This window comes from Nanorana parkeri, unplaced genomic scaffold, assembly GCF_000935625.1.
Source record: "Nanorana parkeri isolate BGI_ZX_2015 unplaced genomic scaffold, ASM93562v1 scaffold334, whole genome shotgun sequence".
Taxonomy (NCBI): Eukaryota; Metazoa; Chordata; class Amphibia; order Anura; family Dicroglossidae; genus Nanorana; species Nanorana parkeri.
This window is the reverse complement of record NW_017306602.1, coordinates 501401-527638: the sequence shown is the minus strand read 5'-3', so window position 1 is coordinate 527638 and position 26238 is coordinate 501401. Positions and strand designations below refer to the sequence as shown.

At 42.7% G+C, this 26238-nt stretch overlaps 1 protein-coding gene across 1 annotated transcript in view; it reads left to right on the top strand.

Moving 5' to 3' along the window:
• The first annotated feature begins 3128 nt into the window (after positions 1–3128).
• Positions 3129–26238, top strand: part of LOC108788566 (E1A-binding protein p400-like) — a 103316-nt gene continuing 80206 nt past the window's right edge. The window contains exons 1-3 of the mRNA XM_018558358.1: positions 3129–4457; positions 7174–7284; positions 26093–26180. Of these exons, the coding sequence (XP_018413860.1) occupies positions 3129–4457; positions 7174–7284; positions 26093–26180 (1528 nt within the window). The remainder of the gene's footprint in view (positions 4458–7173; positions 7285–26092; positions 26181–26238) is intronic.

The following is a 26238-nucleotide window of genomic DNA, read 5'->3' as shown; positions in this document are numbered from 1 at the left end:
TCACACACAAAAATGTTCACAGAGATTCACAGGACAGAATTGTTTCTAAACTGACCCCTACGTATTTAAACCTGTCCTGCATATGGAGAAAAGGGGTATGACCCATGATTGTCTGGATTCCAGAACTGCATTATTTTCTGCATATTTCACAGATCCGCATGGAAATATTCCGGTTAAAGTGTGTCCAAATGATTTTTTACTTGCCCCTTTTGTTCTGTTTAAATGTTTTGTTATATCTGTTTCATAAGTACAAAAAATACCTTGTCAGAATTTCCAGAGCTGACCTGTGTACAGTTCCTGTACACTAATTAGCCCTCCCAGTTCTCATTTTGGGACTACAGATCAAGTATCCTTTATCTTGTAAATAATAGACCAAAGGAGTGGTTCAGTCGTATATATAAAAGAACACTGGGCAGGGCTGACACCACTCAGTCCACAGAAATACTTTGTGTTGTCAGCCCAGAACAGAACTTAGGAGCTGAGTGCATTTCTGGCAGATCAAAGGGTATTTTTCTGTACTTACAGATGTGCAGGGTTTTTAATGGGATAGCACACAATGTATTGCAGTATATTGTATATACTGCATAGGTTTTTTTCCCCTGACATAAGCTTTAAGCAAAAAATAGCGATTCTCTTTATTCTTTCCGAAATGTTTGTTTTATTTAGCAGATTTCCATGGGGATGGGTCTGTTGTCCATAAAATGATGCAATTCAGCAAACTAGACACTTGTCATTCATTATTTGTATCATCCTCCACAGACTGGACAATTCTGCAGTCATATACCTTAATAAACCCCCCAAAATGTCGAATTTGATTCTCTCATCTCTGTTCATGATAGTGAGATTTCTTGGGGTGCAGTTGTTCATATTCTAATTTGCATTAGAGAAATGAGGATATTGAATATAATGTGGAGAATCTACCATTTCCCTTTTTTTAATGTCCAACAGGTCATGGCTGTATTACATAGATATGCTATGATTTGTGCTTTATTCTGCATTGGAAAATGTTCGTTATAAAGTTATGTCACATGCATGCATTTTTCTTTCTTTTCGAAAGATTAGGGAAAGTGTAAAACCCCATCAGTTCTTTTTTTTGCTGTCCCATAGACACAACTGGGAATGAGATCTGTCCATAGTAAGTGAAATCCTTTCTTTGACAGGTGTCACTGCTACAAGTGTCCCCATTGGAGCATTGCACCTCTATTCCTGTTCCAGGTTATAGGATTCCCTTCACTTTTAGTCCTGTTGACAGTGGTCACTAGAACAAATAGAGAGTGTAACTCTCCCCTCTGTGGGGACATTGGCACTAATTACAGATGTTCCAGACCTTCCCTACGATATGAACAAAACAAAAGGGCTTAACATACGCTTTAAATGGAACTGGTGCAAAGGATTTATGGGGCTGATATTGCAGAACTTAGCTTCTGAAATGGCTAGTTCCATAGCTCTCACGCCAATCCAGTGGTTTCAGTACTCACCAGGTCAATGACTTGGGCAAGTGTGCAAATCAAAAGTTCTGATTTGATAAAAGATATTCAATCCTGAGACAGCCAGGCAAGCGGCATTTTCCAAAGGAGGTTAGCAATGGCAGCCAACATATTTTTCTAAGAACAGTCTTCTTTAAATTATTGTTTCTGTTAGTATAACACATGAACAAGCGTCCATCTTTTTATAAGATTTAATAGTTTGTACCCTTCGTGCTTTAAAGTCATTTGTAAGTATTTGATGTTACATACGGGAAAAGAGGCAAAACTGCAAAAGCTGTAGATTGTTGGATGATTAAAGATGTGTGATTATAAACAATTAGCAGGGCCCTTACCCTGCCAATATCTGTAAACTTTCATTTTGTGCGAAAAATGACAAAAACAAATGTTCTTAATATATTTTCTTTTCAGGTCGAATGTGTTGTGATATATTACTGCATTATGGCCACTAGATGGAGCTGAGGAGCATAGGAAATAAGTATTTCCTGTGCTCCTCAGCTCCACCTAGTGGCTATAATTCAGCATTACATCACAATATATTCAACCTGAAAAGAAATTGTATTAAGAATTAGGGATGCACCGATATCGGTATTTCGGTTACGAGTACTGATTTTTTTTTCCCCCCGGTACTCGCCGATTTCGAATACCAATACCGGAAGTCCCATTAAGGAAACCAGGCGGCGTATAATTACTCTCCAGCTGGCTTCCTGATTAGCCGGGAAGCCGGGCGGCACGTAAAGACTCACCACCCGGCTTCCTGATTAGCAGGGAAGCCATCCCCATGCTTCTCGTCACCTCATGACGAGAAAGCAAGGAGCGGGCTTTCTGGCCAATTAGGAAGCCGGGTGCCGTGTAATGACGCAGCACCTGGCTTCCTGATTGGCTGGGAAACCGGCTTCATACTCTCTCGTCATTACATGGTGCCCGGCTTCCTGATTGGCCAGCTTCCCGACAAATTTAGGAAGCCAGGCAGCGACTCATTAAATGCTGCCCGGCTTCATGTAATGATGCGCTGCCCGACTTCCTGATACAGGAAGTATCGGGCTAGACATCGGAGCATTTGGGCGAGTACGAGTACTCGCCCAAATACTTGGCATCGGCACCGATACTAGTATCGGTATAGGTGCATCACTATTGTGAATGTTTGTCATTCGCGCAGAACAAAACGTTTACAGATATTCGCAGGGCAAAGGACCTTGCAAATTGTTTATAAAAAAACCTCTTTGTGTCCCTATGAGAATTTAGTAAATGCTCTTGCTGAGTTATTTTTATCCTTCCTTAACTACTTGTTTAGCCTTTGCAGGGACAAGTATGTACATATCGGCTTTTCCAGGTCAGAGAATCACTGAGTAGTGTAATAAGGATAACGATGGCTGTCCCGGAGCCTGCATCTGTAAAAACAAGTCTGCAGTGGCAGTTTCCATATTTCAGTCCATCATAAAGTGGATTATATAGAGTAAAAGGCCACATATAGTCTTATGTAATTCTTTCAAGCATACATACTTTTATCATTTCAAGGCGAAGTATTAATGGCAGCTTTTATTCTTAGACAGAAAATGGAAATATAAGGTGACGCTTGTATATAAGTATACTGTTTTATTTCAACAGGTTTATTCCACTTGAAGTAAAAAGAAAAGGACAACGATGCTTCATGGGAATGGTCCCTCAAACACTCCACGCCAGCTTCAAAGGTCCAGATCATTCACTGGCAATGAAGGAGAGGAAACATCCATGCAGTCAAATTTGCCCCAGTCTCCTGCACCTGCTTCATCATTCGCACCAGCAGTTAGTTCACCTGGACCCCAGTCACCCAGCTACCAGATACAACAACTGATAATGAGCCGTAATCCAGTTGCCGGTCAGAATGTGAATATTACCCTTCAAAATGTAGGGCCAGTGGTTGCAGGAAATCAACAGATAACACTGACCCCACTGCCTATCCCTAATCCAGCATCTCCTGGGTTCCAGTTCAGTTCCCAGCCAAGGAGGTTTGAACATGGATCTCCTTCCTATATTCAGGTCACTTCTCCAATGTCTCAGCAAGTCCAGACACAAAGCCCCACACAGCCCAATGCTGTGCCAATCCAAGCACTACAAGGTGTTAGAGCTGCAACTGCTGGAACTAGTTTGGGAATGTGTAGCCAGAGTCCAACACGTGGTTTTGTGGATGCCAGCGTCCTGGTGAGACAGATAAGCCTAAGTCCTTCAAATGGTGGACATTTTGTCTTTCAAGAGGGATCTGGACTTGCACAAATTGCACAGGGAGCGACAGCACATGTACAGCTTCCATCTGGGGCTGCACAAGCCACAATACGAGAGCGCAGGCTTTCACAGCCTCATTCTCAGACCGGAGGCACTATTCATCACCTTGGACCTCAAAGTCCTGTGACAAGTGGGGCAAACATGCAGACATTGACCACCCCGAGCCACATAACAACCACCAACCTTCCCCCACAAATCAGCAGTATTATACAAGGTCAGCTTATTCAACAACAACAAGTCCTTCATGGGCAGCAGTTGGGCAGGACCATTAGTTTTGATAGGACTTCTGGGGGAATGATAGCTGGAGTAGCCACGGCTTCATCTTTTGGTCTAACATCACCTCCTACCCCGACAAGTCCATCACGAGTCACAGGTCCCCAGGCACTTTCTAGTCTGTCACTTACCCCAACACTAAATACTGTCAAGAAGCAAAGTAAGAAGCTTGAGGAGATACCTCCTGCAACCGCTGAAGATGCACAGATGAGGAAACAGTGCTTGGAGCATCACAATAAACATATGAAAATGCTAAAGGAGCATTTCAAGGATTATTTGATTGAGCTGTTCTTCCTGCAACATTTTCAAGGAAACATGATGGATTTCTTGGCATTCAAAAAGAAACCCTCATTGGGTCTTCAGGGTTACCTCCGGCAAAACGACTTGGATCTAGAAGAGGAAGAAGAAGAAGAGCAGTCTGAGGTTATTAATGATGAGGTAAGATTGGTTCTTCCATTCGTTAAGGCCTTGATTATTCGATTATTATGTCTTCTTTCATGAAGTCTGCCTTGTAACCCTTCTCCGATATGGCTTTGTTATAGCTGTAGTGTGTACAGACTCTTTTAGATTGACACATTGCATACTGGTATGAAGCTGTTTAATAAACTTTGTAAATAGTAAGCATGATCTATCTTGGTCCTTGGTTTGCATGCTGTCCACTGTGTCCACAGCTGTTTGGAATTATTTGGAAATCAGGTCTATCTACAATAGTCTACAGTTATCATAAAAGGCAAGACAGGAAATAAACATTTTCCATTAAACACAAAGGCCACATTAGCAGAATGTACAGACATACAAGATAGGTGGCGGACAGTGTGGGAAAAAACCTGTTGCCCCTTTTTATTTGTTTGGCTTTGGTTTGGGTAGAAGTTTTTTTTATAAGGGGAACATCTCAGAGCCGGACACGAGTTGCAGGACTAGCAAGGCATATGTAAACCGCAATAGAAGTCATGTGTTATGCTCCCGTCTAACTTTTGTTGGTAGTGGTGTGATTACTTCCTGCCATGACATACATGTGGGGCAGGAAGCTCCACACTTCACATATATCTCCAGTATAGCCAGCTATCTGCCATTATGGGTCATGGGTGGCTATTGTTGATGTTCCTCTGAAAATGCTAATTTAGCTGTTTTGTGGCTTCAATACTTTGAGTCTCCTCACCAGAGAAGGATGAAGTAAGTCACAGCTCTTTTAACACTTTATAGGTTAGTGATGTATAATGTACATGTAGTAAAAGTGTTGGATCGGCATGATAACCAGGCATTTAGCATTTTCAGAAGGAGAGGTCAATGACTGCAGCCTATGGTTATGGGTCTTCACTGTTCTACATTCAGTCTACTTTTTATAATATAAATGCCAGTATAAACTGTATAAGTACATAGCATGTACATAGCATGTAAGCTCTAATTGTGAGTCTATTGGTTAAAAACATGCAATTAGCCCTGATGTATGCTAACCAGTACCAACCAATCATCTTTTACAAGTCAGAACAATAAAAGCTGATACTTGGTTGCTAGAGGTTACTCTACTACTTATATTACTATATTACTTCCTATGTTCAGTTTATTGAAATGTATGTGCTATTTGCATAGATTATGAAAGGATTAGGACCTCTGGCGGGTTTTTATTGCTGTCTGTGTCCCCAATGGGGAGATTTCCCTTCTTGTGTGGTCATCAGAAAAGGAAGTGAGTACAAGTTCTCCAATGGGAATACAGATGGCAATAAAGCTGCTTTCTTTTTGTAGAGCGGGGAATGGTAAGAATGTCTGCCAAGGTATTGCTGTCTGTGTTCTCTTTGGTTATATTTGCCCTCAGTCCTGTTCTTCTGATCACACAGGAAGTGAGAGAAATTCTCTCCATCAAGTCGCAGACAGAAATAAAAACCTGACAGAAAAGGGAATTTACTAAGACTGGAGCAGCTGTGCTTGGCACCCCATCATCTTCTAGCTTTAATTTTTAAAGCTTGAGGTTTAGTAAACCACCCCCAGAGGTTCTCTCCCTTTGTTACTTTAACCAGGATGAAAATATTAAAGGGGGGAATTTATCAAAACTGGAACAAACAGAATCTGGAGCAGTTGCCCATGGCAACCAATCAGCATCTCTCTTCAGTTTGCTCAGGTAAGATTTGAAAATGAGACAGAGAAGCTGATTGGCTGCAATGCAAATCTGCTCCAGATTTTGCCTGCTCCAGTTTTGATAAATTCCCTGTGATGTTTTGTTTGGAGTTCTACCACAGGGGGCATTTCCTCTCCTCCAAAAATACCCAAGTATTCACGTGTTTGGCTAAATATAGTATGTTCTCTTGTATATTCGTGATCATTGATTATTGTTATGGTGTACAGCGAGCAGTTTGCCTTCTCACTTTTGAGTGCTGTTGCCTAATGATGAGCAAGGATTGAGTTTATTCTTCACGATACCCTCATTCTTGGCCACATCTGTTATATCCTGCCACGTAGTCGTGGTTGTGGGCACCCAAACAGTTTTTACTGACAGGTCATACATAAAAGAAAACAGATTATTAGCAGATTGCCATTATCAGTGCCGTAATGCTTACATATGAGGAACTAGTGATTTTATGTATGGTTATATCTATGTAGGTTGTTGCAGTGTAGCCACAGTTTAGACCAATCTAGTTCTGCTTTATTTCTTTGTTGTCTTCTTTTGTGTTCTTTCTTTTTATTGTTTACCCACTTCTTGCTATTGCAGTGCTTCTCCACCATCCCCAGAAGTCCTCCCTTTCTCCAAGGGTTGTGTAATCAACTATTTGCTCCAGCTTCCATTGCTTCCTAAGTGTTTGGGCTCTCTTCAGTGACACCTGTCTGTCATGCCATTTTGCCTTCTTTTAGAGGTGGAGCAATGACTAACCAGTGACTCATGGTTCCAGCTGAAATGGGAACAGACATCCTGGTATCAATTATTGCTCTGTGTACAACTTAGGGCAAACCGCCTTGCTATCAAATTGACGTATTACAATTCTTCCCGACCTTCAAAAAAAATTGATTCAGTCTTAAAATAAAAACAAAATCTACTTTGCACATTGCAGCAAAATGCAATATTGTATGCTTAGATATCTGAATCCATATAAATATGGGTGAAAAAAAACAAAAAAATCCAAACACAAATGATTTTCCCTGTTCTTGACATATTTCCTCTCAGGTAAAGATTGTGACAGGAAAAGATGGGCAGACTGGTACTCCTGTTGCTATAGCAACCCAGCTTCCTCCTAATGTTTCTGCTGCTTTTTCATCACAGCAGCAGCCATTTCAGGTACCTTTTTGATGGTTCTACAGTATGGCCTCATCTCAGATTTACTTATTTTTTTTCATCCATTCCAATTTTATTTTTGTAGGCAGATTTTTTTAATCTGTATTTCCATATTTGAAAGGCCATCCTAATCTCATAATACTCCTTCACCCCGAGAGAAACAACAGTTTTGGAGTTTCGCCTCTGACCAACAAAGTGGTGTTACGGTGTGCAGAAGCTTTGCAGATCTATTTCGAAAAGGGTTAATGATCTGCAAAGAGTTGAAATCCTGTCTCCCACCAAACTCAGGGGTGAAAGGGATCAAGTAAAAGTCTTCAGATCATTCAAGTGCATGAGCCACATTTTTGTGATTTCACACGTGAAAAGCTTGTGTGATTCTTGCATATGTTTTTTAAGTTTTAATTATCCATTTTTATTGTGGAATATTATTTTTATTTTCACCCATCGCAAACAATTATTAATTAAGGTAAAACCTTTTGGTTCTTAGATGTGCTTCTGTTTAATCCTCAGGCAGTACCATTGATAACTGTTGCCTGCATACTAAAAACTACCTTTGGTAGTTGGTTACGTACAAGGTTACGACCTAATTATTTATCAGGAAAGAATGATGGTATTGGAGCAATATGGTCAGTATTTATTATAGTTGCTCCATGTCAGTTTTGTAGCATTTGCAAATAAATTGGTTGGCAACTATCTATAAGAATATTTATTCAGACAATGTCATGTCAGCATTGTGGGAACCTGTCTAATATAATGTAGAAACAACCTAATTTGCCTTTATTACATCTAGAGGTCTTAAAAGTGGTTGAAATGTGTCCTGGAAGGGAATAGGACACAGGATGGACTAACATGATGCAACCATACTGCTGTATTAACCACTTAAAGGAGAACTATGGGGTACGTGTTTTTCCCTATAGTTCTCCTCAAGGTCACGGGAGGACATAAACTAGCGTCCTCCTGTGACCCAAAGCTCAGTATACCGCGAGCTACAGCTCGCGGTATACTGAGACCGCCGCAGCCGGGACGGATCCCGACATTACTATCGAGATCCACCCAGCTGCGTGATTGACAGCTGGCTCTGCCTATCTAGAGGCAGAGCCAGCTGTACCTGCCCCCTCCCCCGTCCGTTCCGCCAGTCAGCACTGGAGGATCAGAGCGAGGAGGGCCGAATCCCTGCACGGAGCCGGGAGTGACAGTTACAGCTCTCTGCAGTGAGGTGATCGAGAAGTGAGCGAGCGACAGTATGCGTTCGCTCACTTCCTGATCTATTGAGCCGACGTGTGACAGTTTAATTGTCACAGGTCAGCTCTAACTATGAGGTGAGTGAAAATCACACACCTCATAGTTCTCCTTTAAGGACCAAGCTTCAGATGCTTGTATATCAGTTAAGAACCAAAGCCATTTTCATCTCTCATATTTATTGCACCAACACATATTATATACCATTTTGTAAACGACAAAAAGGGCTTTAATTTGGTGTGACATATGCGTATATAGGTTATCATTTAGCGCATAACGGAAGCTTAAACCCTTATGGACCCATGACGGAATTATTCCGTCATGGGTCCTTATGGCACAGACAACCATGACGGAATAATTCCATCATTGGTCCTTAAGGGGTTAAAATACATTTGTAATGAAAGAAATATGGGGGCCCCCATTCCTCCATTCCCCACCTTTTCCACCTTCTAAAAATGCTACTTTCTTGGCTATTATGCAGCAGACTTCTTGACCTGGAAATTATTGGCTAAAATCTGCGTTATTGACCTGAATCAAGTATGGCCATCAAGAACGTCAATGTAAAGGTAGAAGGCCCTTTTGGCATACATGTTTCTGGTCTGTTACTCAAAGTATGGACAGCCAGGCAACTTCTATTTTTAGAGGACAAATGGACAGAAATGTACAGTAGCACATGCTTCAAAAGGGACGATTCTTCCACAATGAGATTTGGTAAGAAAAGAAGAACACAGTTGAGTACTGTTTGTTTGTTTTTTAATTTGCACTATCGGTTCATTTTTCAGTACAAGCTTTCGGGGGTCTACCCCCTTGTAGGTCCGATCAGTACTGACACACAGAGATTTAGCCAAATGTTACAACAGGTCTGCAACCAAGTTAACATTCTCCTAAAAGGAAAAAATCCTTTACCACTCATCCTTCAAACAAGTCAGGATGAAGATGGGTACTGGTGGCCTGTCCTACTGTCCTACTATCCAGTGTAGGCCTCCTCCTGTGGCCGCCCTTGAAGCGGAACTAAGCTAATCTCTGTTTCAGCAATGCAACATTCACACCCTCCCTCACTGGCACCAAACTCTTCTACCTGGCTTCTTCTGGGCTTGGTGTCATCGGCTGGGGATGACGTAACTCCCACACATGCGCATGACTGTTCATGCATCCCGGCACCAGGCACATAAAATAAGATTGCAAATGGAAAGGATGGAAGCCTTTATTGCAGAAGAGACATAATATGTATCTCCTCTGCTATACACAAACCTTCCTGCTTGCAATTTTTTAAAAAGCAGCTATTGGTGTACTTTATTTTTACCAGCATGGGAAAAATATTAACAGATAAGTGCACTTTAAAATAAAGTGCACCCAGCTTTGGCCCCTTTCAGTTCACCTAATCTATCACAAACTATTGTTTGTTTACATCCTGGGACGGACATCCCCCTCTCTGGCCCGCACCTGCACAGTATATCCTCACTGATTTCTATGGGGCCTTTCTGCCGGTAGAGAGACGGAGGTAGATGAGCCCCATAGAAGTCAATGGGGATGTACTGCACAGGAGAGGGAGACATCTGCTGCAGGATGTTAACCAACAACTGAGGCTGGGCCTGTCAAAACTCGGTAAGTATGCTTCTGTGCAGGGGTAGGGAGGGATTGGGTAGGGCAGTTCAGATTATTTTACATTAAGTGAATCACATTCACAGGTATATGTTAAAAAATGGAGATTCCCCTTATAGATGGTCATAGACTTGTGAGGATGACTAGATATGCATCCACTAAATGTCCATATGGTGGCATGTGTTTTGGAGGGCTGACCATAAACATGTTCACTGTTGAGTTCCATTAGTAAGCCATTTAAAAGACAGTGTGAACACCTGCATTTGTCTGCGCTCAGTGCATCTGAAGTGCAGTTTTGAAGTAGTGATAGGCTATTTTTCCATCGGTACGAAGCATCTTAGCAGGAGATGTTCCTTTTGAGATGCTATTACTTAGCAGTAAAGCCAAGTTCTCATATTTTTAGGGTTCAGTGTTCCATCTAGCTATGAGCAAGTCTGATAAAGGTGGTCAAGGAGCTTTTTGAATGATCTTGTACACATACGTAAATGTGAATGCAGTCAGAGAAAACACGGTTAGACTCCTTCAGGTAATAGATTTGTATCTGATGGGGAAATATAGTAATCAGAAAAAGGTTTCAATCCTACCCCCTGAGAACCTTTAGCCAGTGGGTGTTTGCTGCTACTATCATTGTAAGATTTGTCTGATCTGGCTCCAAATGGGCGATGAATGATCATCTCATGTCTTTGGGGAAATCATGCTAAAAAGCTTTGTAGACCATCTGAGCCCTCCACTATCAATCTCTGTAGAGTGTTAATTAGAAATAGGACTGGTTTCAAGCCAAATTGCTAAAAAACATAAAAAGGGAGACCTAAATAGTTCATGTACATTTTATAAAATATACTTCCACAAAAATATTTATTGTTACTAAACTGTTATATTGTGTGTTCAGAGAAGAACATAATATGAGAAAAAGCATACGCAATTATGATAGTATATGGTAGGGATGCACCGATACCACTTTTTTAAGACCGAGTACGAGTACCGATACTTTTGATCAAGTACTCGCAGATACCAATTACCGATACTTTATCTTAAAGGGACAGGTCACATTTTTTCTAAAGCAATACAAACTAATGCTTTAAGGTCACTTTCTTAATATTATGATTCATGAGATGATGAGGGAGCATGACGCCGGCTTCCCGGCCAATTAGAATGCCGGGCGCTGCGTCATTACACGGCGCCCGGCTTCCGAATTTGCTAGCTTCATGACCAATCGGGAAGCCGGGCAGCGCGTCATTGCACGCTTCCCGGCTTCCTGATTGGCCTGGAAGTCAGCTCCATGCTCTCTCATCACAAGTGACGAGAGAGCATGGAACCGTTTCCTGGTCAATCAGGAAATCGGGCAGCGTGTAATGATGCGCTGCCCGGCTTCCTGATACAGGAAGTACTCGTGCTAGGTATCGGAGCATTTGGGCGAGTACAAGTACTCACCCAAATACTTGGTATCGGCACCGATAATGATACTAGTATCGGTATCGGTGCATCCCTAGTATATGGTATAATGGGCAGATTTATTTCAGCATGTTTTTATTTCATCAGCTTGAGGTTTTACACATGATACCTAACAGGAAATCTACCAAAAAGTCAGTTGGGCTGAGGCTCACTAACTTCTGCGCAGTTCTTTGGGGAGGTCTCTCGCTGTAGTTCTTGCTCTGTTCCGTCCCACCTTGGTGTTTCTTTTGTGTCAACTTGTCCTTGAGTGTTCCCAATTCCAGCCATGAAATAAAAAATAAAAACCCAGCCCTGGGAACTCAAGCACAGAAATATCCACTGTGGCCCCACAGATATAAGCAGCCATTAGGTTAACTCTTCAGTATCTACCAGAAGCTGAAACATTAGATTTGGGAGGACTTATGTCTCATGTATGCAGAGTATTTTCATGTATGTAGCGTTTTGTAGATGTCCAAGAACATTCATGCTACACCTACAAAAGTGCCTATACACATTCACTGATGGCTGGCATTGCATGCATGATCCAGCCACTAACAAACTACAACTTTTCTAGTGAAAGATTCCACAACCATACTCATTGAATTCAGAGGAGGGGAAGTACCCTAGGGACACTCCCAGCATTGGCATATCTCCGTAGAAAATAATCAGAAAAGGAAAATCCATTAAGTTCAATGGGTTTTCCTTCCAAACAGGCTTCAGCATTGGATGTGCGTGGCCATTTTGGAAGACTATAGACATATGAATGTCCTGATCTGACTGTAAATTAATAGATCATTTGAGCATTTTCTGTTGTCTTTAGACACCTTAAAGGAGAACTATGGGGTTAAGGCTTTTCCCCATAGTTCTCCTTAGGGTAACGGGAGGACACAAACTAGCGTCCTCCCGTCACCCTAAGCTCAGTATACCGCCAGCTACAGCTCACAGTATACTGAGACGCTGAAGCGTATCTCGACAATTATGTCTGGATCCGCCCAGCTGGGTGAGTGACAGCTGGCTCTGCCTATCTAGATTCAGAGCCAGCTGTCCCCGCCCCCCCCCCCGTCCGATCCGCCAGTCAGAGCTGGAGGATCGGAGGGGGGAGGGGGGAATCCCGCCCCTCCCCTGTCACGGCAGAAAGCTGTGACGGGATCGAGAGGTGAGCGAACGCCGGTATGTGTTCGCTCACCTCCCGATCTACTGAGCCGACCTGTGACAGTCTCATTGTCACAGGTCGGCTAGAACTATGAGGTGAGTGAAAAGCACTCACCTCATAGTTCTCCTTTAAAGCAAGACTCCAGGATGTGCAAAAATTAACCCTTGCAGTGGGGCTATCCCGTACTGCAGGGGCTAACTGCTCGTTTTGGTCTACTAAAGAAAATATACTCACCCTATCCTTGGTCCTGTGGCAGTCAGTGCTCACCTCTATGCCTCTCCTCTCCTGCTGTGGTATGTTACTCGGCGTCCTCATGTCTAATGCAAGTTAATGGACAGTGCATTAGACGTGAGGATTTCACAGATCCTTAGACCACTGGAGCCCGAGGGAGAAGAGGCTGTGGCACCGGTCTAGCAGCCAGGTGGGATCAAGGATCAGGTAAGTATATCTTCTTTAATCCATCCCCAGACCAAAAAGAGGAGTTAAAGTAATATTAACCTTTTTTTTTTCAATAATGAATTCAGATCAAACAAATGTACATTGCCCAGCAAAGTATTTCTTTACATTTTTGTCAAAGCACTTACAGTCATCATGTTTCCAAACTGCACCAATTCTCTGCTTGGCTCACCTTAACTTTCTGTCCAGTACTAGATCACAAGGGACAGCACAGTCTCCATCTACTAGCTTGGAGAGGGGAGAAGGAGATCAGCTTGCCTTGTGTGTGTTTGTGGAGAAACAGCTTACTAGCAAACACAAGGGTCTCCATGGGACCCTGCAAGGGAAAAGAGCCACCCTAAAGCAAGATATGAGGCCCAGTGCTCAGGAGACCAACTGATTCTGCAAGGATCAGGATCAGCATCCACTGCATGTGACTCAATCAGCATTGGAAATAACTTTATGACTATAACTTTAACTCTTGCAGTGTGGGGGTAGTTCCACTGCAAGGGTTAGTTTTTGCACATCCTGGAGTTCTGCTTTAAGATTTCCACATAATGCTGGCAAGAGGTGGGCAGACCTGTGACTTCTGGTAGAGCGATCTTGCCACGAGAATGATCACATTGTACTGGTAGGCCATTCAATGCATCACCTTTTACCCAAAACTGAAAGATTGGTTTTGGGTTGACGATCCCTTAAAATATGTGTTTTGTTGTGTATCATTACTCATGGAAAAGCCTACTATCCAACATGCTTCTAATCAACAGCAGATTTCATTGGCTTGTGTTACGCTTTGGCTTTGTTACATCAACTGTCTTTGTTGGCTTTTCTTCCTTGACCAGCCCAGCAATACCTTCTCTCCGCTTTTCTTCAGCTTCTACCTTTTTTAGAATATTTACTGGATTGATCAAGCCTGTGTAGGTTTATAGCAGGATTTTAGTTATAGTAATGCCTGCCATATAGAGGTCAATCATTCATAAATATTGATGTATATAAGGAGTTTTACACAAAGAAAACCATATAAAACATATCCACAGCCCTCTTGTAATATTGTTTGAAGTTGGCAAACACACAGCATGTGATAAATGCGAGCTCATCAGAGTCTTCAACCCTCCTTCCCGGTGATTTCTTATTTACTGCTTCAATATGGATAAATAGAACATTGGAAGAAAAATTCCAACTCACCCAATGCCTTATGCCATTTGATATGAATGTTGTTGTGTCATACATTGACAGGTTACATTGTTGCATTGCTTGTCAAACCGAAATATACTTATACAGTGCTGTTTCATCTAAATGGATCTATGAGGTGAATGAAGGTGGAAATCCACCCCAAGGTAATATTTTAGGTTGTAATTGGAACCATCTACAGGTTTCTTATTTGTCCTAGAGATGCTACAACAGTATAATCTTTTTGCCATGGTTCCAGGCTCTGTTTCTGTCTACCTAGGATATTTGGGTGTTCCCACCCACCTAAGCACCACTTTTCCATCTTTCATGATTTAAAGTGTATATAGAGCCAAAACCTTTTTTTTTAGTTTTTGGAAGAGCAAGGTAGGGTTAAAATGCCTGTCAGGTTTATTTTTGCTGTCTGTCTACCATTGGAGAATCTTCCCTTCACTTCCTATCTCAGAAACGCAATAGTTTGCATTAGAAAGATAGAGTAAAGTTCTCAAAGTCCTGGAAATTCCTATGTTAGACAGTTATTACAGTAACAGGTCTCTCTGTTGAAAGATTTCCACTAACCTCTTTTTCTGTCGACAACTCTAAAATGTACTTGCCTTCTTTTTTGGTGACAGTGGTCACCAGTACAATAGAAAAGTGAATCTCCTGAAGAAGGACACAGACTGCAAAAAAACTTGTCAGAGGCTATAACCCTCCTCCAATCAATCCAAAACTAAGATAAATAATGGTCAACAGAGAGAGCAGGGCAAATTGGGACATTAAAAGATATAAGAAATTGACAATTGATTTACCGCTTCACCCAAATATCAGTTTTGTAGAGACTCTTTAAGGTCACCCTATCCATCCGTAATGAAATCCTAAATGCCAACACCTTGCAATAGAAGATGGTAGACTTCACCTCTCCAACGGTATTCTAATGTCCCTCCGTTCTATTGCTGCAGTCTCCATCAGACTCATGTATTCCACCCCACATCACTGCTGTGACCTATAGTCATGTAGGGATTGAAGGATGAAACCACAAGAAGTGTGAAATGCTGTAGAGCCTGAAAGAGGCTGTAGCTGTGGAACAGAGGGAAGGTAGGAGACGCAGACCATCAGAGTGGTGACTTTATTGTCTCTTTATTTGCAGGAAGCTCGGATTTAGGAATTTTGTATACAGACTGACAGGGTGGTTTTAGGCTGGGTTCACACCTCAGCGTTTTTCATCCCTGATCGAAGCGCTGAAAAACGCTCAGCAAGTGAAATCCTATTGAGTGCTATGGGCATGGTTCCCACCCGGGCGTGTTTCACTCCGATTTGTCGCGCTGGAAAACGCCCTACGCCCGAAATAGTACAGGAGCTTCTTTGTCGCGTATTTCAGCGCGTATCCATTGGTATTCCTGAGTGTGGCTCGGGGGTTAACAAAGCGGTAACCCTGAGCCACACTCGGGAATACAGTGTAGGTCTTACCTTGTTCGCGATCCCCGCTGTGTCCTCCGGCCGCTGCCGTCTTCTGGGTTCCGTCCCTTGCGAGCGTCCGCATCGCAGGGGGGGCGAAACCGGCGGGAAGTTTAAAAAGTAAAAAAAAAAGATGGAGAAAAAAGGGAAAAAAAAAATCATGCTGCCAGGGAGGTTAAAAAACGAGCGTCGAACGCGCATTTCAGTGAACAAAAAAACGTGTTTTGAAACGTGCTAAAAAAAAAAAGAGTATAAAACGCTCCTATTTGGAATGTCCAGGTGTGAACCCAGCCTCAGGGCTTGTTCACACCAAATGCAGAGCAGATCAGGTCAGGTTTCTGCACATGCACGCTTGTCTTTTAGATGCGTTTTTGACACGTTTTTGGTAAAAAAATAATAATATTTTTTTAAATTTTAAAATGGGCTTTCAGTGCGTTCCAGGCATTTGCATGCGTCTTTAAAGCGCTTGCAGATCCAGAGCAGGTAAAATAGGGCCTGCTGCAGTTTTTTCACCTGCTCTGGAACTGAACGCTGCAATGTGAGCTGGAGCAAAAAATACCATTGGAATACATTGAACGCAGTTTTGATCCGGTCTGCAACTGCTCTGCTCTGCACATGCTCCGCGCTTGGTGTGAACAAGGCCTTAAAGTCAAACTGTGCTTTTCCCATGCATGGCAGATAAACATGTTCACTCCAGTGAGCAGGTAAGAAGAGTTGGGAGGAGGTACAGGGAAAGAGATCCCGACGACCCGACCAGCCCACCTGGGACCCTGCAGAGCCCACCATAGAGAGTCTCAGGTGGGCTACGCAGGATCTATGGTGTGCTCTGCAGGGTCTCAGGTAAGTCCAGCACGCTACTGCAATAGCGGGGCGGGCTTTCGATGATCGCAAGTACGATCTGCCCGTCCAAGGTGGGCAGATCGTACGAGCTTTCAATAAGCGTACGACCATCGCAAGACAAAAGTTTTGCGATGGTCGTAAGGTGTATGGGCACCTTTACTTTGCCAGCTTTTTGTTGCCCTGTCCAGACTTTTTTGAGAAGCGTTGCTGCCATCAATTTTAAAATGACATTATTTTTTCTTAAATTAGTAAATTTTCTCAGTTTAAACATTTGATATGTTTTCTATTTTCTCTTGTGAATAAAATATGGGCTTATGAGATTTGCGAATCGCTGCCTACTGTTTTTATGTAGATTTTACACAGTGTGCCAACTTTTTTGGAATTGGGGTTGTACATTTTTTTACATATCTATTGCTATTGAGTTAAACAGTTATAAACTTTGTGCCCTTTCTAACCCTTATAGTGTATGTCAGCCCCCCCCAAAAAAAATGTGGCCAGAACATCAGTTCACGACATGGACATTTACCCATGATTAATCTTCTTAAAAATGCTGCTAGTAGTACACAAATACCGATTGATCCTGCCAGAAGTCCAATGAGCTCCCCTAACTTCCCGCAGATCGTACGACTTTCGCAAGGTGTGTGGAAGGCGTGCGACCGTTTCTACTGTGCGGTCGCACGACTTTAGTCTTTCGAGCATGTTCGAAAACCAGCCGAGAATCGTACGATTTTCCGCTGGTTTGTAGCATGATCGTGAGATAACTGCCGCACGGGCCGGTGTGCGCAAGCGCACACTGCCCGTTCAGCATTGCGCTCATCGGAAGCCCACGCCTCAGCAGGGCGGGCTTGCGATAATCGCAAGTATGATCTGCCTGTCCAAGATAGGCAGATCGTATGTTTTTTAAATTACCTTACAACCATCGCAAGACAAAAGTCTTGCGATGGTTGTAAGTTGTGTGGCCAGCTTAACACTTTTGCGCTGGCAATCTGTTAACTTTCCCCAGTGCAATGCCCAACAAATCTTCTCCTGTCCCCTCTTTGGGAGCCAGCAGTTGACACTTTGCACAGCCACTGGCACTCAGTTCCAGCTGTCGCTCACAGCTTGATAACTGGGAACCAGTCAGAGTAGTCTCCAATCATGCGATAGCTATGTGGTGAACCCGGTAGATAAATTGCTGCAAAGAATTGTCCTGTCTATGAGATTCCTTGATCCCTTCCCATGTGCAATCTGTTTATCCGCACAATGCCCCACACAGCAGAACTAATTGCATGGATAAAGTCTTGCAGGGTTATTCACAAAAGGGGGAAGAGTTTGGAGAAGGCAGGATAAGTGAACAATCTAGGACAACATAGCTGAACTGGAAAGTGAGCTGAATTGGGGAATTTATCCAAATCAGTTATGTTGTCCTAGATTGTTCACTTCTCCTGCCTTCTCCAAACTCTTCACCCTTCTGTAAATAACCCTGTTGGTATAGGACAAGAGGATTTGGGCTTATAGTAAACTGGAATGACTGAGATGATTTGCATCTGAATGGATGATGGTTGCAGTGCTAGGGGAAGAGGTTTATGGAAAGGTATATAAACTAGTTTGTAAACGGTAAAGCACGTCAACAAACTAATACTACATTGAATATACAGTAGGTCAGATATCTGTAAAAAATAAGTCAAGCCAACTGGACTGGCTGTGTTTTTCTGGAAGACATTTCACTGGTCATTCAACCAGGTTTCTGAATTCAGAATAACTTGTACAAAAATTATCTGGGAATAAATATGGTGACTGTTGCTCCAATTTATTCCCAGATAATGTTTTGTACAAGTCATTCTGAATTGAGAAAGCGGATTGAATGACCAGTGAAACGCCTTCAACAAAAATACATCAAGTCCAGTTGCCTTGACATATTTTGTACAGATATACCATGACCTGGGTGAATGAGAACCTTCACAGACATACAGTAGGTCAGATAGAGACCAGAGACTTATGGAGGATCAGATGGTTAGGGATATTACTGATGTTGAAATTCCTGTAAGAATGCACCGTAAATTGTGCCACAAAATATTTAGTAAATCTAAAATGTAGTCGCGGTTTAAACTGGCAGCTCAAAAAAGGCCAGAAATCTGCAAAGCAAAATTGGATAACTTGACGTTTGCTTTAATCAGTGTTGTACAATCGGGGCTTGATCACACAGTTGGGCTGTTACTATTCCTGAATACGGAGAGACAAGGTAAATAGAAAGGGTGATAGTGTCTGTCTCGATATGAGAAGTACGTATAGAGGATCTTTTCCTTAAAAAGTGTCATGGTGCTGAGGAATTGTAGGAGGAAGAACAATTTTACAGGAAAGATTAAAGTGATCTTAAAGCCTATTTTTTGTCCACTTCATAAGATGCTTTTGTTATCACTTGCATTGTGTGCTGCTTCTTCTGATGTTTCTGCTGGTTTATCCTCCCATTATTGGTATGCAGGGTCCCTGAAGGACCACCTTTACGTGCGCACTCCTGGTAATAGGACTACAGACCTACGTGGACTTTCACAGGCATCCCTGATAGGACACCAAATAGAAGGCACGCCTCTGCTCCTCTTCCAAAGGAAGTGATTGACAGCAGCTCCTGTCACTGAGGAGGGGTATAGGTGTATCTTGTTTTTGTTGCCCTTTTGGGCTATGTGTGTGTGTCGGCACTGGCAGTGCCCTCACAACAGCCAACAGGGCATACATGTGTGGTGATGGGATGACTGATGGGACACATGGTCCCGAACACAGTGATCACATTTTAACTGTTGCACACAGGAAGCCAGGGGAGGCGGCTGCAATATGAATGAAATGTAAGTGGTTCTGCAGTTTTTTTTCGGGCATACTCACCTTTTGGCGAATGGTCCTTCCCCTCCGCCGGTACAGGTGTACTATCTGTACAACATACTGCCGTCCAGTGCAGCCCTGTGCTATGGATTTTGAATTTCACTCGCAAATTGTGAGCGCTCGTTGGTCAGTGCGGTCACGTGACCGCGCTGACCAACGCTTCTTATCGCGGTTAAATACGGTTTTGGTTAAAATTATTTTTTGTAAAAGGGCAAGTAGATTGGACCCCCGCTTTAGTCCTTGGACAAGTAGATTTAAAAATGTCCACACCCCTGTGCAGGCATGGTCAGGAAAACATCCCATAGCGTTCATATGGTGCAGACGCTGGAGTGCATGTAGACAGGTGTCCGATAAAGACTGCAGGTAATCAGCAGCAAGTTGCAATAAAGGATGAAAAAAGGTAAAAACAGTAAAAAGACTAATCATTCAAAATACATAGGGAGGAATTTATCAAAACTGGAGCAGTTCAGTTAAGATAGAATCTGATTGGTTGCCAGATTTTGTCTTACCTATTTTTGATAAATTCATGAGAGTCATTTATCAAAACAGGAGCAGACAAGATCTGGAGCAGTTGCCCAGGGCAACCAATCAGCTTCTCACTTCAGTTTGTTCAGTTAAGAGTTGAAAATGAGAGAACCTGATTTGTTGCCGTGCACTGCTGCTCCAGATTTTGTCTGCTCCAGTTTTGATAAATTCCGCACTGAGAGAGTAATTTATCAAAACTAGGATAGACACAATCTGGAGCAGTTACCCGTGGCAACCAATCAGATTCTATATTTCATATTCAAAGCTTAACTGAACAAACTGAAGGTAGAAGCTGATTTTGTTACTATGGGCAACTGCTCCAGATTCTGCCTGCTCCACTTTTGATCAATTCCTCCAAAACTGCTTTAGCAAACTACATGACATCTAGTTAGGGTTTAAACCTAATTTAGTTCCAGATTGGGTTTATTTTAACACCAAGCGGAGAGAAAAGTCTTCTTGGCACCATAAGGAAAGATCCGTTGATGGTCTCAAAATGCAACTAGTGTGCTGTGCATAGGGGGGAAATATTGCCAGTGACAAATCTCTTGGCACTCCTCCATGGCCCACCTTACCTTTTATCTTCTTACCTGTACTGCTGGCACTAGGTTGGAACTAAGGTTCTGGGTATGCTTTGCATCATAGACTTTAAAGTGAACAATACCAATATTGATGCAAGAGTCACTTCCAGTCGATCCCTCAAATTCAGATGTTATTGGGGTAGATGTGATGCCTCCCATAATGGGTGGACATATCATGTTTTGCATTACACTTGACATCAGTCAGAGCATCAGTTGCATTAGCTTGAGTTGTATAAACAGATTCCTGAGACATCTCTTTCCTGCAGTTTGTGATTAACTGGAAAAGACGCTACAACAGTTATGATAAAGGACAGTGAATATAAAGCAGTAACCCATAGCAGACCATAATAATTCCTCTGTCATTGAGCTACTGATATCTACTTTCCGGATGTTGCTCCTAGCGTTGTTACATTCAGTAGTTTGCACAAATATATATAAAATCATGAACTAATCATTCTCATTATCTACCTAATGACCTTTTGTTGTTGGCCAATTAATATAGATAATTTATTTCAGGTAAATTTCTAGCATATTGCCCATTTGGCCCTGCATGCTGAATGAGAAAAACAACGCTCCATTCCCCCATCGACACTTAAAGGAGAACTATGGTGTTAGGGCTTTTCCCCATAGTTCTCCTTAGGGTAACGGGAGGACACAAACTAGCGTCCTCCCGTCACCTATACAGCTCGCTGTATACTGAGATGCCACAGCTGAAGCGGATCCCGACAATTATGTCTGGATCCGCCCAGCTGCGTGAGTGACAGCTGGCTCTGCCTATCTAGAGGCAGAGCCAGCTATAGCCGCCCCCTCCCCCGTCCGTTCCGCCAGTCAGTGCTGGAGGATCAGAGCGGGGAGGGGGAATCCAGCCCCTCCCCTGTCACGGCAGAGAGCCGTGACAGGATCGAGAGGTGAGCGAACGCCGGTATGTGTAGTAGTTCTCCTCATAGTTCTCCTTTTAAGGCCTCATTCACACGAGGAAAGGCCGGCACATACAGCTGCGTGCACGGCCGTATTGGGCAGCTCCCGGGAAGGACAGGTGCTGCGTGTGATTAGTACGCAGCCCCTGTCCTTCTCTATGGGAATACACGACCATACGCCGCCCTACGCTCACTCCAAGTGCAAGTCCGTACGGTTGCGGGTGTCCCGGCTCGGACGCAGACAGGAACCTTCTTGTCAGAGTACGAATACAGACACCCACACCGACGTGCAGGGCGAGTGAGCGTAGGGCGACGGATGGTCGCGTAGTCCCATAGAGAAGTACAGGGGCTGCATACTAATCACAAGTAGCACCTGTCCTTCCCAGGAGCTGCCTGATACGGCCATGCATGGAGCTGTACGCGCCGGCTTTTTCACGTGTGAATGAGGCCTTACAGTGTGGATAGGAGAATCCCTCTGCTGGGCTACTGAATTGTGATAACCAGTGCCTGCAGCTGATTTTGTTGAGATTTTTCAGACCAGCTCTTTCAACAAAACTCGATAGAACATTCAGGCAAGCCAGCTTAAGGGTTACAGTCATACAGTCTCCAGTCACACCTAGGCGTCTGCCTTTCCTTGCATTTTACGCACGTCTTTAATTCGTGCAGTTTTGCACATTTTTACGCATATTAGACACGCATATACAAAGACGCTCGTTTTATTGAGCAGATTGAAATGCATTGCTGTGAATGAGCAAACGTGCACACAAGCGCACAGAGATATGTGTAAAAAGCTTGCGTTGCGTGTTTTAATGCACTTTCATTGAAGTCTTTGCAGCCAAACGTGCTGTAATCTGTCTGCAAGAAGCTCATGTACCTTTTCTAGCATTCAGCGTTTTACAGCTTGCGACAAAACTCTCAGGTGTGAACAGGGGCCGTAGAAATGAATGGGATTTCTTGTGTTGAGAGTTTTGTTGCACTCAGCTTTGAGTCAAAACACCCAGGTGTCAACAGGGACTTATATAGGATGAGGTTGTAACAGAGGTTTGTATTCTTCAAAGCTCATCTACTCATCCATCTGATGACCATTATGAGTTTTGCTATTACAGGAGTTATCCTGAACTCCTGAAATTGCCAATTTGCGATGTTATATGAAAAGAAAGTCACTGACCTCTGTTTTTGTGGAAGAACCATGTGTATGAAAGACTTTCCTCAGTGCCTGTATTTTATTTGTATTGTACTGTTCTACATTGCATGGTTTACTAATAAAACAATCCACTATTTCAGCCATTGTTTATTTGCCTTCATAACCTCAATCTGTAGATTATGTTGACACCATTTCAGCATTTGAACATCTAAATCAAGCAAATACTTTTATGTTATTTACAGTATGTGTGTATTGAACGTTATTTACAGTATGTGTGTATTGAACAATCTAGTTAAATCTAGACCAGCATTTTAGAATGAATTAGAGGTGTACAAAAGTATACCCTAGGTAACTAGGGAAGGATTGAAAATGTGGGGTCTGTATTATGGTCACCACACACGTTACTATCTGACCATACAATTTTTGTACAATCAATTTTAAACTTACCAAATCTATGTAATAGGAGCACCTAACTAATTAATTCAATCTATCTGCATCCAACCAGGCAGGTCCTTGCACTACATACTTATTGGTAGTTCCAGGGGCGTCCCGAGGCAGAGTGTCACTCGGAGCGGGTACCAGGTGACACCCCACAGTGATGCCATTGCACATGTGCATGACGACTTCATACGCTGTTACCTGCCGGCGTCCATTACCAAGTTGAGAGAGGACGGGACATCCAACAGACAGGATATGGTATGCCACCAGGTCCCCTCCTCTCTCAAGCAACTGTCGGGCTCTCAGTCCATGAGCAAGTGCCCGGCTTTTCAGACGGGGTGACACCAAAATCACTGCCAGTCATTTTGGTGTCACCACTCCAATGGTGTCACCTGGGTGCGAGCCGCAACCCCCCTAGTGACGCCACTGGGTAGTTGTGCAATTAGATTGTAAGGTGTGTGGTGAGCTTTAGGCATAATTTCGAGTTTCCTTTGTTTACTGAATATGTAGTCTTCCTATTCTTTTAACTTTTTTCAAAAATAACAATTAGGTGTCTGTTTATTAAAAGAAAACATTGCATAGCTGTACATCCAGTGAGCTTGCATGTCTATTTGTCCTGTGCAAATTAACCAGCTGTGGTGGGAATAGAGCAAAATTGAATGTTCCTGGTATAATTTGTCTCCTGGTTTAAATGATCTTCAAATATCATGGACAGTAGTGAATCAGGAAAATACTGCACTGTGACCACCAGATTGAGCTGCAGAGGAAATAATTAGCAGATAAATGTAACTATTGATACTATGGGGATTCCTTTAGTAGCAATGGTTACATTTATCTGCTAATTCCCTCCAGAATTGTCTAGAATTGTTACATTTGCATCTCTTGTTACTAAGATGTATTTATGTCCAGTGATCCTCAGCTCCATCTAGTGGCCATAGTGTGGTATTTTCACTTTCTCTACTGCCCATAATATTTAAAGCACATTCTAGAAGAGAAAAAGCCTTAAAGTATAATTAAATCCTCACGTGTTTTTCTACTGCTAGCAAGTAGCAGATCTATGCAAAAACGTTTAAAAAAATAAAAAAGTTACCAAATAGGTAAAAACGTACCTGTTTCTCTGCCACCCGCTCCCGTCTGAAGGTTTGAAGGATCATAGGGCGGGCGCTTCCGCAGTAGAGATCTTTGGCCAAGGGGAACAGGAGAGACACAGTGTAAGTCCAAGCACGCAGCCCGGTAGCGTGCACACGGACAGACACTGTGGGACACAGAAGACACAGCAGTCAGCGCTGGATCGGAGATCGGCACCAGTGCTGGAGGGACTCCTGAAAACTACAGGAAAGAAGAAGATGATCAGATCAAGAGGCATTATTTAAGGTAAGTCCTTACACCAGCATTGGGGGGGGTGACTTTAATGTCACTTTTCCATGTTGCCCCTTTCTTACAGCAGCAGGTTAATTTGCACATAATCAATGTGCGTGCAGTTTTGCTGGATGAATAGCTGTGCATTTCTTTTATAAATAGACCCCTTAGTGTATGATCTTATATAGGAATATTAGGTTTATTGTACTTTACATTGGTCATGGAATGATTCATATACACTTGGTTACTCTAGAGCAGTGTTCCCCAACCTTTTTATCGCCGCGGACCGGTCAACGTTTGATAATTTTACCGCGGCCCGCTGAGGGGGGGACGTTGATTGTTTTCTTTTTTAGATTGGAATCACCTGTCCCGATAAATCCATATTTCAAGTAGGACTCATGGTATTGTCTGTTAAAAGTTACATGTTTCTTTGATGTTGAAGGCCCTTCTTCTATCTCTTCACTGGGCCTTTTCTTTTTCCCAAGGAAACTTTCTAACGACGTCTGTTTCGTACTAATTTTTGCTAATTTGTGGGTTACATTTGAGCAAACACAATATACACGTACACCAAGCACTGTTAAACATGAGAAAGTACCGGTGAACAGAGAGAAGAACGATACACACCTTCTCTTTACCAAAGCTACAATGCCACTGCCGCTTGCAGCCGCTCAGCTCCAGGCATCACCTAAAACCGTCCCGATATCACGATATTTTGCGCATGCGCGGTATTGGTGCGGCTTTAGGTGACGTCTCTCAGCTCCCGGTTAACCTCTCGTCCTGGAAAGTCGGACAAACCCGAGAGAAATACACCACAGTAAATAAAATGGAAACAATTTAATGTTCCTTGGGCGGCCCGGTACCATTTGATCCACGGACCGGTACCGGTCCGCGGGCCCGGGGTTGGGGACCACTGCTCTAGAGCTAACCTACCTGATTAAGTCTCTGTTTTCATTGTTTATAAGTAGATGGGTGACATGGATTTGCAGTTTTAATGGGTTTATGATTTTGTTAACTGACAAAATTGGCTGTATTTCTTCATTGATTTTGTACCATGGTCAGGCAGATCTTTTAGTAACAACTCTCAAGAATCAGCTTTTTTAAAAGGATTCTCATTGCTTTAGTGTCTGAGAGGGATGTAAAAGAATACATTTCACATCCCTGGAAATCCCATTTCTTCTTAATCCTTGAAAGTCAGTAAGCTCCTTTTCTTAGCTTTTTATGTCCCTATAATATCACAGATTTTTACAGGAAGGTTGTGTTACTTATAGGGACTCCCCAACATGTTTTTCTTGTTTAGTTCTGTACACAAGGCTGTGAATCCCAAATACTGGCCTTCTGGAATTAAGAAGAAAATGAAACATTTCCTGGTGAATATAACATTAGTTGTGTTTGGTCTATTGAGTGGAATTTTCCCATTCAGGTCAGTTCTGTGGCAACCTTCTAAGCACATCTAAAATGCATGTAAAAACGCATCTGAAATGCAGATGAATTCTCACGTGTTAAATGGATAAGTCTGGTGTGACTTATGTGTTTTGTAGTGTTCACGCAGTGATGAGTGGCTCACAGATCGCACATTGACAGACTTTGAGGTTTTTTTTTGTTTGAATTCTGAATTTCTACAGCTACTATACTATTTTAATTTCCTTTTGTATGTTTTTTGTTTTATTGCAAATAGCAATCTCTAACAGGGACTGGAGCTGCAGGAACAGCAAATGCAATCGATATTGAAGCTTTTAAAAGACAACAAGCCCTCACACAAGCAGGTATGTCTACAGCAGTCTACAAAGAGATTACCTGACAATAATTCTAGTGCATCTGAAC